The sequence below is a fragment of the Nematolebias whitei genome, chromosome 5 (assembly GCF_014905685.2).
Source record: "Nematolebias whitei isolate Nwh7 chromosome 5, NemWhi1, whole genome shotgun sequence".
In the NCBI taxonomy this organism is placed as follows: Eukaryota; Metazoa; Chordata; class Actinopteri; order Cyprinodontiformes; family Rivulidae; genus Nematolebias; species Nematolebias whitei.
In genome coordinates this window covers 11,108,743-11,125,571 of record NC_056502.1, presented here as the reverse complement: position 1 = coordinate 11,125,571, position 16,829 = coordinate 11,108,743, and the positions used below count along the sequence as shown (strand labels likewise).

General features: G+C 39.7%; 1 protein-coding gene across 1 annotated transcript in view; it reads right to left on the bottom strand.

Annotated features, from left to right (window-relative positions):
• fhl3a (four and a half LIM domains 3a) overlaps window positions 1-16,829 on the bottom strand; it is a 39,391-nt gene that overhangs the window by 8,468 nt on the left and 14,094 nt on the right. The window contains exons 2-3 of the mRNA XM_037676823.1: window positions 1,757-1,931; window positions 728-902 (exon numbers count right to left, since the gene is read on the bottom strand). Of these exons, the coding sequence (XP_037532751.1) occupies window positions 728-902; window positions 1,757-1,912 (331 nt within the window). The 5' untranslated portion in view covers window positions 1,913-1,931. The remainder of the gene's footprint in view (window positions 1-727; window positions 903-1,756; window positions 1,932-16,829) is intronic.

Sequence of the window (16,829 nt, the reverse complement as noted above, 5' to 3'; positions counted from 1 at the left end):
CCCCCCCCCCCCCCCCCCCCCGGCGACTTATAGGGCGAAAAACATGGTAACTAACTTCAGGACTCAACCTAATTCAAGATGGCTACCACCAACAGCTGACTTTAGAAAACACATAAATGGTCACAACTTAACCAGTTTTACCAATACTGAACTATAGTTTGGTGGGTTTTGTAGCTGAACAATGTCCCCAACACATATTTTAATGGCAACAAATTGTGAGACTTGGCTTAAAACCCAAGCAGCAACAGTTGAAGTAAACTCAGCTCGTCTGTTAGCAAAAATCTCATAAACCAATGGATGGTGTTCACTGAAACTCACTGACATTTTTGACCGTAAATCTACAACTAGTTAACTTTTGTTGTCAACATCTGTCACTTTGGTTCTCACAGCTGATCACACTTTACCTACACAAAAATGGCTAAACTTCAGCAAAATTTGACAGATATCGAGCTAAAATTTTTTGTGGTAGTAGCTGATACTCATTTATTTGCAGAATCGCATGCGACTGCTCATCGTGGTGTCTTCAAGGCTTGACCAAAAGGGCTAAAAGTTTGTCATTTCTCAATTTGAAATGACTTTCATCTAAAACTGGCATGAAAGGCAGCAGAGATGCACATTCATTCAGGGAACGATGGGCCTTTAAACATTTATGTTAGAGTTGTGCAAACTGTAAACACTGAAGTGCCTGCTGCACAAATAAATCACGCAGCAGCTTCTCCACTTGTACCTGGCATGACAACCTTGTCGCAGGCTACACACTTGGAGGAGAATTCATTACAGTAGCAGTCGTTGCAGAGCAGAGCGTCGTCCTGGCTGGTGAAGGGCTCATCTGCCAAAGAGCGATCGCAGCGGAAACAGCGGAAGCAATGCTCATGGTAATGCCTGTCCTCGTAGAAGAGCTCCTGGCAGCCGAACAAGAAGAGAGGACAAGGATAAGGGAAGTCATTTCATACAGGTGTAAAAGCTCAGCGGATACAAGGTCACGTTTACTGGGATGTGTTTCTTCAAAAACATTTCTGAACGTGAGAGGGAAAGAAGAGAATGGCAGGAAGGCTCTATGTAAATATAGGCTTAGATTTACAATAGAAGCAGAGATGAGTGTTGGTTTGGTTAAGGTGAAACTGACACTGCATACACAGATCAAGTGCCACAAAGCACATTTACACAACACTTTTTTTTCAATAAACTTGGTGGCTTTATTTATCAGGTATTTAAAAATACCAAGAAATGCAGCAATTTACTCTCTAAACTCCTCTGAGGAGTGCATTTTAGTTTAAAATGATCAACTCCTAATAGTGAAGACTGAATTTTTATTTGAATGTGCTGAAGAGACAGAGGCGTTTCGTCATCCTGCATGCTTACCATCATAGACACAATTAATCTGTGGGCTTATGTGGATTTAGAGGAAATTGCCTGCATGATTGCTAGTTAAATTAGCCTTTACTCTGTCTTGGCACACAAAATACAAAGAACACGCCTCATTTACTAAGAATTATACATCATTAATGACATAACTTCTGCTTTAGTCATCTGAAGTCGCCTCATGACATAAAAATTGACTAAAGCAAATCAGGTATATATATATATATTTTTTATTTTTATTTTTATTTTTTATGTGGATTAACCCAATAATGGGAATGGAAAGAACAACATCATAATATTTTATACAAGATCCAACTTTTATTCATTTGCATATCTGTGTTCGTTCTGATTTTCTGCTATTATGCATGCGGTCATTTCAAAATGGAAGCCTTACCCTTGAATCGTGACCAATCAGCTCTTTGCATTCATCGCACGTGTTTGAAAACAGGCTGTCGTAGCAGGGGATGCAGTACGGGCTGTCGTCTGACTGGATGTACTTGCGACCATACAGGGATTCTTTGCAGTGGTCACAGTCGAATTTGTCAGCCATTGTAGTTTTTGCCAACAATCTGCAACCCAAAGAGAAAACGTGAAGGTTTGAAGTGTTGTAGAATAAAATATAAAGATCAAATGACGATGAAGGAGAAGAGCAAGTAGTTTGAGAAAATGAACGACGTGAAAGTTAATTTGGGAGTTGTGACAAAAGATTCAGTCACCTTTTCCATCCCAGCAGATGGGTGACACCGTAGATTTTTACTGTCAATATTTATATTGTAAATAATCAGATCTCTCTTGTAAATGAGTCCTCGAGGCTCAATGGGATTTACCTGTCTAAATAAAGGTTGAATGAAAAAAAGTTGGCGTGTCACTAGCAAAAATAGCTCAAGAGCACTTAGAGCAAAAACAAAATGACAGGACAGAAGAACAAAAGAAAGGAAGTACAAATGTTAATTAACTTTTATTGTTGTGTGTTGACGTGAAAACACAATGTGACTTTCTTAAACTCTCAGTCACAGCGAACCTCAACAAAATCAACAACCTGAAGAAGCACAAAAAATTACAATTAAAGCGTTTTTAAAAGTCACAATTGTATAATATCTGTAACTTTCTGCCATGCTGTTCAATGGGTTGAAACTGTTTTAATGACATGCTGGAAACAGAACGGGGATTTAACAGGAACGTCACTCCCCCTTCCACATAAGGTTTCTTAGAGCTGTCAGTCATTTTTCATTATGGATCAAAATTATTATACACATTTTTTTCATTCAACCTTTATTTATACAGGTTAGTCTCATTGTGTCACAAGGACTCATTTACAAGAGAGACCCGTTTTAGACAGACAGCATATAAAGTACAGACAACAATAAACTATAATAAAATACAATTAAAAATAAAAGTAGTGTTATAAAACAATAAATCAATGCAGGTAATGGTGGCCTGAGAGTACATGCTGTAACTGTGGAAGGAGATATAAGAAGATAGCAGACCAAGGAGTGATTTATAGATGAAAATGTACCAGTGTGAGAGCCTGCATGAAGTTAACGATGACCAGTTGACCAACAAATATAGAATGTAATGATGAGTATGGTAGTTACAATCAGTTATGAATCTTAGTGTGCTGTGGTAGACAGCATCCAACATCTGCAAGTAGCTGGCAGGAGCATTCATGTAAATAATATCACCATAATCAATGGCTGGTAGAAAAAAATGCAGCTACAAGGTGTTTTCTGGCATTCAGAAGCAAGATCTATTTCTGACAAAATAAAACCAGTTTTAATTTCAGTTTCTTTATCAAGTTTTCAACGTTTAAAAAAGAGAAGTGCCTCAACCAAAATTCCCAAGTTTTTGTAAGAATCTACAAACTCAATAGGAACACGATGCATGGATGAGATAGGAGGAAGAACTGCTGGCACTGACTTCTGTTTGAAAACAACATAAGTTTGGTTTAATCAGCATTTAGTGCCAGTTTGTGATGGAATAAGTCTGATGATGTTAAATGCAGACTGTAGAAGCTCGAAAACCTTGGCAACTGTGTTAGCTCTGCAATAAACAACTGTATCGTCAGCATAGAGATGCAAAAATGCACCAGGAATGCTTTGACCTACATCCATCCATCCATCCATCCATTATCTTTTACCCACTTCTTCCATTTTGGGTCACAGGGGTCGCTAGTGCCCATGTCCAGCAATCACTGTGTGAGGGGCGGGGTACACCCTGGACAGATCGCAAGTCCATAACAGGGCCAAATAGAGACAAACAACCATTCACTCTCTCACTCATACCTAGGGGCAATTTAGAATTACCAATCAGCCTAACATGCATGTTTTTGGTCTGTGGTAGGAAACCGGAGTATCCGGAGAGAACCCACACGTGCACAGAAATAACATGCAAACTCTACTCAGAAAGGGATTTGAATCTGCAACCGTCTTGCTGAGAGGTAGCAGCTCTACCAGTTGCGCCACCATGCTGTCTGCTTTTACCTACATTATTTATATAAATTGTAAAAAGAGTGGGACCTAAAACTGAGCCTTGTGGCACACCATTAGTGATCGTTAGTTAGCTAGATGAAGTACTGTTATGTCAAACATATTGTCTCCGACCTGCGAGATGATTTGAAAACCAACCATGTGATCTGAGAAGCCAGCATCTGAGAGTTTATGACATTAGATGTCACGATCTATCAAAGACTTACGTAGTAAAGGTATCTGATCACAACATACTCATAGTAACCCACGAACAACTGAAGTTATGAGTATACGATCCCTGAATAAGTGGCTTGAACTAATGGATTTGTAAGGATCTATGTTTTTTGGGGTCGTTTTTGTGATTTATTTCCTGTGTTTCAGTTTTTCCCAGTGTCCCTTGTGTCACCAGTTCTCTCTTCCTTAGTCAGTTTCCATTCCTCAGCTTCTGCCCACTTCATCTTACTCCCAGTTGTCATTTTGCCACAGTGTCTCTACTCTTTTCATCAGATCCTGTCCTTAAAGTCCCTCAGCTTTCACTTCACGGTCAGTCTGGCTCTGTGCGTGCTTCATGCCATGTATGGGTCGCTTCCGGGTATCCTCGAGTTTTGATTTGTAGCTTTAGCTGCCACACCAGCCCTTTCTTTTTGTTTAATAAAGTGTTTTCCTCATGCTCCTCATGTCAGTCTGCATTCCTGGGTCTAACTTCCACACACCGTGACAGGCATAGCATTTCTTTCTACGAATGCATTTTGTCTGCCTCCTTCTATGTCAGTTTTACACTCAGATCATCTTATACTGAGAAACGACAGAGTTGTACCCATTTTGGTCAAAACTTGAAAAATAAATTAACTGGAAAGGTGATTTTTGAGAAGTCATGCTCAAAGTATGTGTTGGAATGACTCTCAGCTACTTCTACATCAAATTTTAGTGTAATATTTGTGAAGTTGTAGGCTACAGCATGTCTAAAGATGCAGTTCGAGTACAAGCTACAATCACAGATGGCTCCTCGATCGTGACTGAGCGCACAACAGAGTGACAGAATAATATTGTGAGAGCATTAGGACAACAAGATCAAGTTGCCAAAGTGTTACAGTATGGTTGGAGGACACCGATGTGATTAATTCCCACCACCCAGTAATAATAATCTCTGCTCATATAATAATCAGTCACACTTGAAGCTGGGCCTGCGCTGCCCTTCTTACACATGCAAGCACAGCAACACACTCCCTCACAAAAACACAGAAGAAAAAGAAAAAAAAACAGTATGAGACACATTACACCAAATCTGTCGTCAAACAGATTCTCACGTTTCAGCTGATTGGGCCCTTTATACAACAAAGTTCTTACGGAGTCGCTTTGAGAAAGTCAAGATCCGACAGACCTCACCTGCTCACATTCCTCATATGTAACTGACAGGCTTTTTACAAAATAACAACTCTTCTCTTGAGACTTCCCCCCCTCTCTGTGACCTAAAGCATAAATTATAAATGACAGCTCTTCGGCCTAATATTTACAGTACGTAGCTCACATTACTGTACTGCAACACATCCACGATAATGACTACACACGAGAAACATCAGACAACTCACCGTATTATATCCATCTCAACGTCGTGGTAAAATATCAGAAAAAGCAGCTGTAGTTGTTCTGTGCACTTTTCAGCAAGGCTTCCCTATCTGTGTTTTACTATCAGCTCCTCTTAATTTGACAAACCATTCATCAACGAAAAAAAAAAAATCCTAGCAATGTTGCAATGCTCAGCCCACATAACAATTACGCAGAGACTAGATCAACAAAGTGAAGAGTTGTGAGCGTAAACTCGTCTGCAGAGGCAGGTAAGAAGGAACAGAATGTGCCGGCTCTACTTGCCAGGTGAGGAAACGAGATGAGGCATGACTCAGAGTGACAGTAAAGCTGGTGCTAATTTCCAAATCAGACAGCTACAGCATTTATTGCCCTTTTAAAATGTGAAAAATATGACCCACATACATCTCTGAAAACAAAAAGGCAACAAAAATGGTCATAGAAACCACACAGGAAGAAATATACTGAGTATGCACAGACATTTAAATGACACACATCTCCAAAGTTGTGAGGTATATCATTAAAATAATACTTTCCTCCCAATAAGTGTTTTCTTCAGTAGGTTTGAGGGAGACACTGTGCACCAGCAAATAAGTCTGCTTCTAATAAACGAGACAAAAAGAACTTCAAAGTCTGCTTCAGAAATAACTATTACTTCATAAACAAAACATACAAAAAAAGCATTTGTTTCTATTGGCAGACCTTTTAATGTTTCCATTGCCGTGATTCACTTCAAATGTCAGGATTTGATTTGCCAAAGCAAGGCCTGTAATGAACTTCTGATGTCTCAGAGAGGGGGCATGACGTCAGTCCGCTGACCCCAGGACTGACGGACAAAACCCTAAGCGTGCACATATTACCAACCCAAAAGCAACAATGCACCAAGGGAAGAGAAGGACATGAGTTTATAGTTCTCACAGAGATGTGCACTCTATTTGATCCTGCACGTGCTCGTTTCTCAGCGGAGGTCAATCTCATTCATGTCCAGTGCCCAAAGACTAAAAACCCTACTAATAAGGCTCCCAAATACCAGAGCTCTGACTGAACTCAACCCCCTGGGAAACGTGTGGGCTTTTCAAGGAAATTATTACGGTATCTACACTGAACAGTGCACAAATATTCGCCTGGGATTTGTCTCAGTACTGCTGCTCAGAAGAAGAATCTTACTTTAATTACAATATTTACAATGATTCAGTTAACTAAAATCCAAGAGAAAGGCTCAACTATTGTATATTGAATGCAGCTACATTGATCAGTGGGCGTTTTGACATAATCTCTCCATCTTTCTTACTTGAGCAATAAATAGATAAAAAGACAACACAAAATCTGTGAGAAAAGTAAACTTTACATACCGTATTTTCTGGCACATAAGTCGCTTCGGAGTATATCGAATGAGTCAAAAAAATTATCATGAAGAGGAACAAAACTTATATAAGTCGCTTCGGCTTACAAGTTGCATTTATTATGCGTCACCACTGACCCGTCACATTTATTATGCGTTTATTTAATGGTCAAAACAGCTTCATTTCAGCTGGGTAGCGTGGCGCCATCCATCGCAGCCGGAGCCGCTAGCTCTCCAGCGTTCCTCCGCCTGTAGCTGTGTGAAGCGAGCACGCACAGGAGGACTTGCTGTTGCAGTTCTTCGGAATTTAACAAGATTAACACTTAAAAACAATTATTAGTTTGCTCGACATAGCAAAGGTTTGTCTCAGTTTAACTTTTCCTTAATAAATGCACTTCAATGGTCAAAACAGCTTCATTTCGCCTGGGCGGCACAAAAGCATCCATCCATCCATCGTGGTCTGAGCCACTAGCCAATGTTCCTCCGCCTGAGTGAAGCGAGCGTGCACGGGAGAACTCGCTGTTGCAGTTCTTCGAAATCTAAAACATCAGTCAAAAATTGCGTTATGAATATGGAAAAAGTATATAAGTCACTTCGGCATATAAGTCACAGGACTAACAAAAAACTATACACTAATATACAAAGACTATAAAAAAAACTGCGACTTATACACCAGAAAATACGGTAATCACTTTCTTGAGGTTGAATCCTTGTTTCTGAGACATCTGTCTAATTAGCTTTGAACAACATCATAAAAACACATTTTCTAGTTTCATAAAGCAAATTATTTATTAAGGTGCTTTATAAAAAGAATAAATAAACAAAACTAGCTATAAATGTACACACTCAAGAACTTTATGGTCTTTCCATGAAGCCAGTTAGCACAGAGACTAAAATGATTTGCGGATCCATTGGGGCTTCTAAAATAAATAAATAAATGGAAAAAAAAAGCAGCATGGTGGCGCAACTGGTAGAGCTGCTGCCTCTCAGTGAGCAGGTCCCTGGTTCAAACCCCGGTCCAGGGGCCTTTCTGGGTGGAGTTTGCATGTTCTCTCCGTGCATGCGTGGGTTTTCTCCGGGTGCTCCGGTTTCCTCCCACAGACCAAAAACATGCATGTTAGGCTGATTGGTAACTCTAAATTGTTCTTAGGTGTGAGTGAGAGAGTGAATGGTTGTTTGTCTCGTTAGTCTCTATGTGTCCCTGTGATGGACTTGCGACCCGTCCAGTGTGTACCTCGCCCCTCGCACAGTGATTCCTGGACATGGGCACCAGCGACCCCCGTGACCCAAAATGGAACAAGCGGGTAAAGATAATGGATGGATGAAAATAAAAAAAAGAGCACTTTGCTCTCAGACTGCAGGTTTACTTGTGGTTCCTAGTGTTTCCAAAAGCAGAATGGGAGGAAGAGATTCCAGTTATCAGGCTCCTCTCTTGTGGAACCAACTTCCAATTTCTGTATGTGAGGTAGTATTGGTCCGAAGTATCGAAATGGTTTTACAAGTAGTACTTGAAGCTGGTATCGGGACACCATCATCCAGAAGCTACTTCAATGACATGAAAGTAGTTTGGCTACAAGAGGACAGACCACCAACAAAAACATACCATGATTTATAAAGTGGGCAAAAAGGGTCAATTATTTCAGTGTTATCATATCATTTTTGTCAAGCAGTCATGTTATAATTTTATCAATGATTTCCAGGGAAAATGCCACCTGGAAAACTTTTAATCTTGTTCTTTTATTCTTCTGTTAATTTGAGCAATATATTAAAGCTCATTGCAAATTTTCTGGCAATATCGTGATGTAATTTTGAAGCCATAGTACCCACCCCTGGATACAACATATGTGAACTTTTGCAAACAGACCTTTCACTGTTTTTACACATCTGTGTAAGACAGTAGAGGAATGCCAGGGCCGCATTCTGCTAATCATCGCAACGCTCTCTGATTGGCACAAGGAGGTCAGACTCATGGCCAACCGTGAGACATCACAGAGCAGCGTACTGATGCAAGCTGGCCGACTGTAAAACTGTCGCTGGGAAACAAAGTCATGGTTGCTTACAGCACAGCCAGCAGAAACCAAGCTGAGTTTTTTTCCCACAGGCTGCCGTGTAAATCCCCAGCCCAAACTTTGCTCACGCTCTGCATGATTCTTAATGAAAAGCCCGAACAGCCTGCTGGAAACAAATCTGCCAGCTCTTTGTGTTTCTGCTATACGTTAATAGAAGCTGTGCTTGTAAAATAACTGTTTTGCTAAGGCTAGACATCATGTCATAGCAACACAGAGAGAAAGAGGTCGTCCTGACCACTGTGAAAACTACAACATAATGCTCACTTTGTCATACATACACACATTTCTGACCAAATATAACCTAAAAAGATCATATTCATGTAGTGACGATTTGTCCCAGCTTTTAGTTTTGTCACGTGAAGAGCAGCAATAAAGCAATGAATGTTTGGAACAAAAGCTAAAAGCCCTGTGGCTCAGATCCTGGACATTTCATAAGAGAGTGAAATATTTCAAACTTACAAAATAGTGAAACAGTGCACAAGTGGTGTAACTGTATCCACCCTGATGAAGCAACACGACCAGTCTCAGAAAAAAAAATTGCCACAGTTTGACAATGATCGTGAAATAAACTTTTGCAGTTAAATAAAGTCTGGGAACCTTCTAGTAAAGAAGAAAGCCTTTTAGTACACGAGTAAAAGCTGAATTTGGAACATTTGTGTTTTATGGGCTCATCATGACTGAGGGTCTTTTTAGTTAAAGTGGATACTTCAGCGAGTGTGGATTTTACTGTGCACAGTAAGATTTAATTTATATTAAAGTAGCAGCCAAAAAGCCACTTGATCGTCTTTAAACAGTCTGGAAAGAGTTTCACAAACCAGTAAAAGGAGTGTGTTGTTGAACATCTTCAAGTGTGGGACTGGCTCCTTTTTTATGGTTCAACAGAAAATAGGCAACGTTATATTTAAGAAAAAAATACATGCTAAGGCAGTATCTTTAACTCATAAAAGCTTTTACATTAAATTAAAATAACAGTGAAAACGTATTTAAAAAATGTCCATCACATACCTGGATATTTTCAAGTCACAGTAAAATTCACTGAAATGTATGGAACACCAAAATGCTCAAAATTAAATAAATGAATAAAGCATTATGAAATAAGTATTATTATTAAGTATTATTATTTTTTTTTCATTTTTATTCTGTTTCATATTTATGTTTTCCATGATAGCTTATTTATTTCATAATGACTCTTTTCAGCAGAACGACTTCAGCTGTCAATCAACGTCAGTGAGATGGACCTTCACTCCCACTGGCTGATCCTTCACATCCATTAGTTTTCCAGAATACCTGCAAAGGTACAGCTAGCATAGCAGCTAGCAGAGACTTCATATGTCAGCAGTCATGAAGGATGGCAGAGTTGCATGAACTTCGTTCAGCTCAGGTAACTTTACCAGATCAAATTGAGAGGATTATGTTCTTGTTAAATTCGAAGAACTAAAACAGCGAGTCCTTCCGTGCACGCTCCCACGGCACTGATCAATTTTTGGCAGCCCATCACTTTTTGTCACGACACCTGTATCTTCTGAGAACGTAATCCTCTCAATTTGATCTGGTAAAGTTATCTGATCTGAACCAAGTTTATGCAACTCTGCCATCTTTCGTGACTGTTGACCTAGCAAGTCGTTGCTAGCTGTTATGCTAGCTGTACCAGTGAGCAGGTATTCAGGAAAACTAATGGATGTGAAGGATCAGCCAGTGGGAGTGAAGGTCCAACCCACTGACGTTGATTGACAGCTGAGGTCATTCTGCTGAAGAGTTAATATGAAATATATAAACCATCATGAAAAACACAATTATAAAATAAAATAATAAAAATGATAAATGTTTGAGCATTTTGGTGTTCTATAGAAATGGGGGAAAGTAAAACTTTGGACACTTAGGCATATCAATTCAGAGTCTGGTTGAACGTGTCAAAAATACACCCCCGCCTCTGGAATTTAATTTACCGGTAGGTCTGAGTCCAGAAAGCCCTCTGACGAAACTGAACATTACTTTCAATACTTCAGTACTGTGACAAATCATTGTATATTGATGAGAACTTTTCTGATTTAGCCCAACAAATTTCAGTCAGGTCATCTGGACGGTTACTTTTTTGTGCTGAGACGTTTCACCTTCTGCATGGAAGGCGAAACGTCTCAGCACACACAAAAAAAAGAAACCATCCAGATGACCTGACTGAAAATTGTTGGATTTTATACCTGGATTATTGAGCATGGTCTTACTGATTTAGAACTTGAATTTACAGCAAAATTTCAATGGGATTAACTTTGTTCAAAGAGAAACTCCCAGTCTCATAATCCTGAAATGAGTTCCACTAAACTAAACACATCAACACGACTAGCTGTTTTCAAGAGTGTAATCACGATTATTCAGGTTGTAATAAAACAACATATGTCAGTTGGACACTGACATATGTTTTACTAATGAGTGAAATGTTTGTTGTGTTGTTCCTGTTAGCTTTGGCCAGATCAGATAAATGAGAGCCAGTAATCAAAAAGACACACTGAGGCAATGAATCTTATCACAGGAAGAGGAGGAAATGGCTCATGAAGGAGCGATAACACGTCATATAGCCTCATTCAAATACACTTATTAAAACAAGCTTTCAAGGCTGGATTGTAAGAAACACAAAAAAGTCACCACCTCAGACATTTTAATGTAGATGTAATACTTTCTGTTTTAAACAAAACACCAGAACTACCTCAAAATTTAAAGGCGATCTTTAGTTATCGGAGTTTAAGTAATGAGATTGGCAGTGAGATGCTAAAAACAGCAGATTTACTGCATATGTAAATAAAAGTGCCAATCAACAAGCAGTGATGCATTCTCATTAGTATCCTGTTTAAAAATAAAAAAACTCTGTGATGTATTTCATCGTACAGCTATGAAATAAAATGTGTCAAAATGTGGAACAATCAGGTACATTTCGCTATGACTTTTGGTAAAGTATGTTGAACATCAAAACAAAGCAAAAATAAAAGCTGCACAAAAAAAGTAAACAATGGAAATCAATGGGATTTTGGCAAAGCTTAAACATGTTACATGAAATTGGACTTTACGTGTCTGAACTGGCCCTGCGATGGACTGGAGACCTGTCCAGGGATGGCTGGACATGGGCACCAGTGATTGTTGTGACACGAAAAGGAAGAAGTGGGTAAAGATAATGGATGGATGGATGGATGAATGTCTGAACTGGTACTTTGATTTCTTTTATGGTTTTTACACAACTGCAGCTTAGGTTTTACAATTTTTGGACAATTTTCCATGAAGCGTTTAACAGTCAGTTGATAAAGTCTCAATAATGGTTGAGCAGTCTAAAGTTTTTAAAAATCTTTAGCAAACCAACACTTCTTACTTCCAGAACGTTTCTGATACATATTCAAATTGTCCATCAAGGACGGGGTAGTTAGAGAAGGCAGGTCTGTGATCGGAAGGTCGTCAGTTCAACTCCCCAGACAGACGACATCAAAATGTGGGTGGGAAAGATGAAACGCCCACATCTGCTTCCAACCTCATTTTCCCCACTCTGGGCCCTTGAGCAAGGCCCTTAACCCCCACCATCTGCTCCCCCGGGCACCCAAGATATCAGCTCTCTGTTCCACACAGAGGGCTGTGGTAGCTCAGTGGTCTGTGGTTGCGTCAGGAAGGGCATCTGGCGTAAAAATAATTGCCAGGTCTTTGTGCGATTTAGTTCGGTGTGGGGACCCCTGAGGAAGGGAGCAGCCAGAAGAAGAAGGAAATAAATAAATACAAATACATGAAAACGTAGGTACCTTTAATTTTGTCTTCTTTCCCTCAGTGTCCTCTCACTCCTTAAGATCCTATGGTTTTCTCTTAAACTCCCTCAGATTGCAGAATGCACACCCAAGCTTCTATAGACTAGTTAAATTTTATCTCAAAGTATTCTCTTCAAAACAGAAAGAGAAGGTTCTTGTTTACTTGTAATATCTTCTACATAAAACACTGTAGCAAAAGTCGCATGTGTCCATGACAATCAGAGTGGCTGTGGAGAGAGATTCCTGGGCCTCCTTGCTCAAAACTGCTGCCCATGGAACCCTCCAGAACAAGTGGAAGACAAGAAATGGATGGACTGTCAATTAAGTGTTAATTGAGAATATTTTGTGGTATAGCAGTTTCCAAAATAAATTATGGCAAAAGGACACCCTACATGTTTTTTTTTCATTCTTATTGCAAGTTTTATACCAAAAACATATTGTGACATATCATTATCGCCACCCTTCACAATACATATGTTGATATGAATTTTATGCCATATCGCACATCCCTAGTTGTTACCAGTCGAATCCTAATGAGATATTTATACTTGAGACCTATTTTATGTTGGGGTTTTTTAAGCTTTTTCTTCTTCGTGCTTACAATCAATGCGTTTTATCTTAGTTTAGATTATTACAAAGTTAAAGTAGGAATTTTGGATAGCAAATGCATTGGCACCTTCAGAATTTCTTCAGGAATATTTTAGTTTTTGTACTTTTTTGTTTTGGCATCAATGAAAACCTGGGGCCGTCCATTCTTAAAGTATATTAGAACAAGTTTTTTTTTAAAGAGTTAGTCAATGAGGTCAAGGTCAATGTTTCTTTATTGTCATTCGCATCTCATGTGGTACATGTGGTGGAACAAAATTGTGTACACATGGTCCCAGTTACATCCATCAAAAGTATAAATTGTAAAAGAAAAACAGTAATAAGATTTAAGATATGAACTAAGAAATAGACTAAACTAAAAAAATATGCTAAACACTTAATAGTGCAAAAACAATATGCCGAACAACAGCAGCACGAACATGAGTCTGTGTGAGCAGATGAGTACAAATGAATACAGTAGCATGAAATAAATCAGCAGCATGAGATCAGCAGAATGGATAGTCAGCAGCACATATCAACATCCATCCATCCATCCATCCATCCATCCATCCATCCATCCATTTTCTTTACCCGCTTATTCCATTTTGGGTCACGGGGGTCGCCGATGCCCATGTCCAGCAATCACTGTGCGAGGGGCGGGGTACACCCTGGATGGGTCGCAAGTCCATCACAGGGACACATAGAGATAGAGACAAACGAGACAAACAACCATTCACTCTCTCACTCACACCTAGGGACAATTTAGAGTTACCAATCAGCCTAACATGCATGTTTTTGGTCTGTGGGAGGAAACCGGAGCACCCGGAGAAAACCCACGCATGCACGGAGAGAACATGCAAACTCCACCCAGAAAGGCCCCTGGACCAGGATTTGAACCAAGGACCTGCTCGCTGAGAGGCAGCAGCTCTATCAGTTGCGCCACCGTGCTGCCACAGATCAACAATCAAGTGCTATTACAGTGGGTTTTTTTTTTCACAGTGATAATCCTGATTAGGGATTTATTAGTCTAACAGCTTCAGGGAAGAAGCTGTTCCTCGGTCTAGTGGTTCAGCACTTAATGCTCCTTAAACTCCTGCTGAGGGGAGTGGGGTCCTTCATGATGCAGGTGGCCCTCTTCCTGCATCTGGAGGTGTAGATGTCTATGATGGTGGGGAGACTGACTGCAACAGACTTCTGTGCAGCCTTCACCACTCTGCAAAGCTTTTCTTTCTGCAGCTGTGCAGCCTCCATGACACACGTGGCACGTTCTCAACAAGACATGAATGTCACACTTGAACTTCTCCTCTGCGGCCGCCCGGATCAGACCTGACAGCAGAAAACAGGCTGCAGGACCAGACGCTGGAATGCTAACCTGTCATTGTTTCTGAGCATTTAAACACAGCCTGGTGCGGAGTGGGAGGCGACAAAAGGTTCAAATCAAAGCCAACATTATAAACATGAAGGAGGAAAATGACTACCTGCAGCAGAAAATGCCACCGTGGGTCTTTGTAATTGTCCCCTCTTGGCAACTTTTAATGACCGTTCTGTAGCGTAGGACTACAGCTTAATGTCTTTTAATATTAGCCTTCATTCTGTTATGGAGTCCGCACTATGGTGTTAGAGGAAAGCCGAGGCTTGACATAAGCCGGTTTGAAAGATTTACCTCAAACCTTTTAAACTCATTTATCAAAGGGGCTGGATGCTGTGATTTGAATGTGCACAAAGGATAAACAAAAGCTCATTTTGCACTGACGTTTATTTAGCTGTACTTAAAACACAAATTTGTCAAAGTGCGACAGTCTCTTGGCACAGCTTTGATTGGAATATGACCTAGTGAGGAGGACATTGTGTGCAGCTCAGCTGGAAATACAGCAGTCTTCTGTCATCATTTCTCCCTTTTCACAAATGTCCCCAATCTCAGAGTTCCACAATGATCCACCGTCGTCAAACAATAACGTTGCAATTACTGTAAATCATATAGTTTTGCCTCAACCACCACGAGGGAAGGTTTGGAGCTGAAATGTCTCTATATTTACGTCTTTATCACCATGAGGAGATGGCAACGAAAGCACATTTTTAGCCTAAATTTGTCTTCCATTGAAAAAAAAAAATACGCTGCCATACATAAGTGCTTCACATCTGGTTTCTATTGGGAAAACTATGCAGTTAACTCCTGTGTGCCAGTGGAGGTTGCCGAAAGTCACTGCTTTGAGAATTCAAGTAAAGTTCTAGTTTAATTTATTTATTTTTTGTCCTTTCTGGTATTTGTCAGTAAATGTTTAGATGGCAGAGTGGAAAAAAAATGGTGCTGGAGTAAGAAAATATTGAGCAAATCTTTGAAACTAGAAAGACAAAAAAAAAAGCTCTTGACAGTTTGATCCTTCTGATCAACTTCGGACCTAACGATGGGATGAAGAATAAAGTCTTTTAAGGAATACAAAAACAACTTGTCTGATAAATAACCACATTTCAAAAGCACAAGTAAATCAGTTTATCACCGAAAGTAAAACCTTCAATAAGCTGCAGTTACAAGCTCCAAGGTGGCTGTTTAGAATAAATAACGTTAAAAAGGATTGCTTTAAGATGCTTTTTATGGCTGGCTGAGATTTAGTGTTTTGTTTCTCTTCGACTAAACACAGCCATCAATCCAAGGCACCTCGTTGCTCTAAAGTTTTCCACGGCAGATCTGTGTGATTTGTCGTCACCCCCGTCCCTCTCATCTTGCGATCCAAAGAAAGAGGGAATCCTTTTGAAATCTGAGCCCTGCACTTTTTAGTGCAGCACCGTCTCTTTTCTAACACCTGCTTTGTTTTACTCAGGATTGTAGACTTACACACATTTTAGTCATTTATTTTTAAGGATGCGTGAAAGTAAAAAAAAAAATCAAATGAAAACAGACACATTTTTCATTCAGGTCTGAGCGAGTTGTGTGATTCGATTTGTGAGCCCCAGGAGAGGATGTTGGGCTCATAACCCACCCAGAAATAGCCATTCTGATGCAATAACATTAGAAAATATATATGTTTTTCTTCACTGGCTGGCAGATTTAACAAATATTTCTCAAGATGACTGTTCCAAAAAGCCAAGCTAACCACAAAACTCAGGGGTGAATATGGAAAATTCCCTCTTGTTACACAATCCTAGAGGCACGTGCCTTTTGACGTGCAAACAGAAGAGCCTGAAGATGCTTTGACCTTGTTGTCAATGCTTGATGAGAGAATAAAATAAATGTGACATAATGCATTCCTTAGCTTAGCTAAGCCAATTTAGGTCCTTAGAAATGAGCGCTGCACATAAACTGAACTTTTCCTTAGCGTATTATTGCATTCCTTATTGTGCACAAGTAAAGGTCAGTCAAAGAGCAGGCATGTCCGTATTAGGAGTTTGGAGGTATGGTAGTGGAATAATACCAGGGGTGGAAGTAATGAATTACAAATACTCATGTTACTTTATGTAGAATTTTTTGGGTACTTGTACTTTTATGAGTATTTTTTTCAAGTGTGTAATTTTACTCATACTTCAGTACAATTTAGACCATGTGATCTACTTTGTTAATTTTAAAATCAGAAGTCGCTACTGAGTACGGCCACCATTTGAATTAATATTCAAAACATTCATCTGCATCTTTGTAGCCATTAAGACTCTC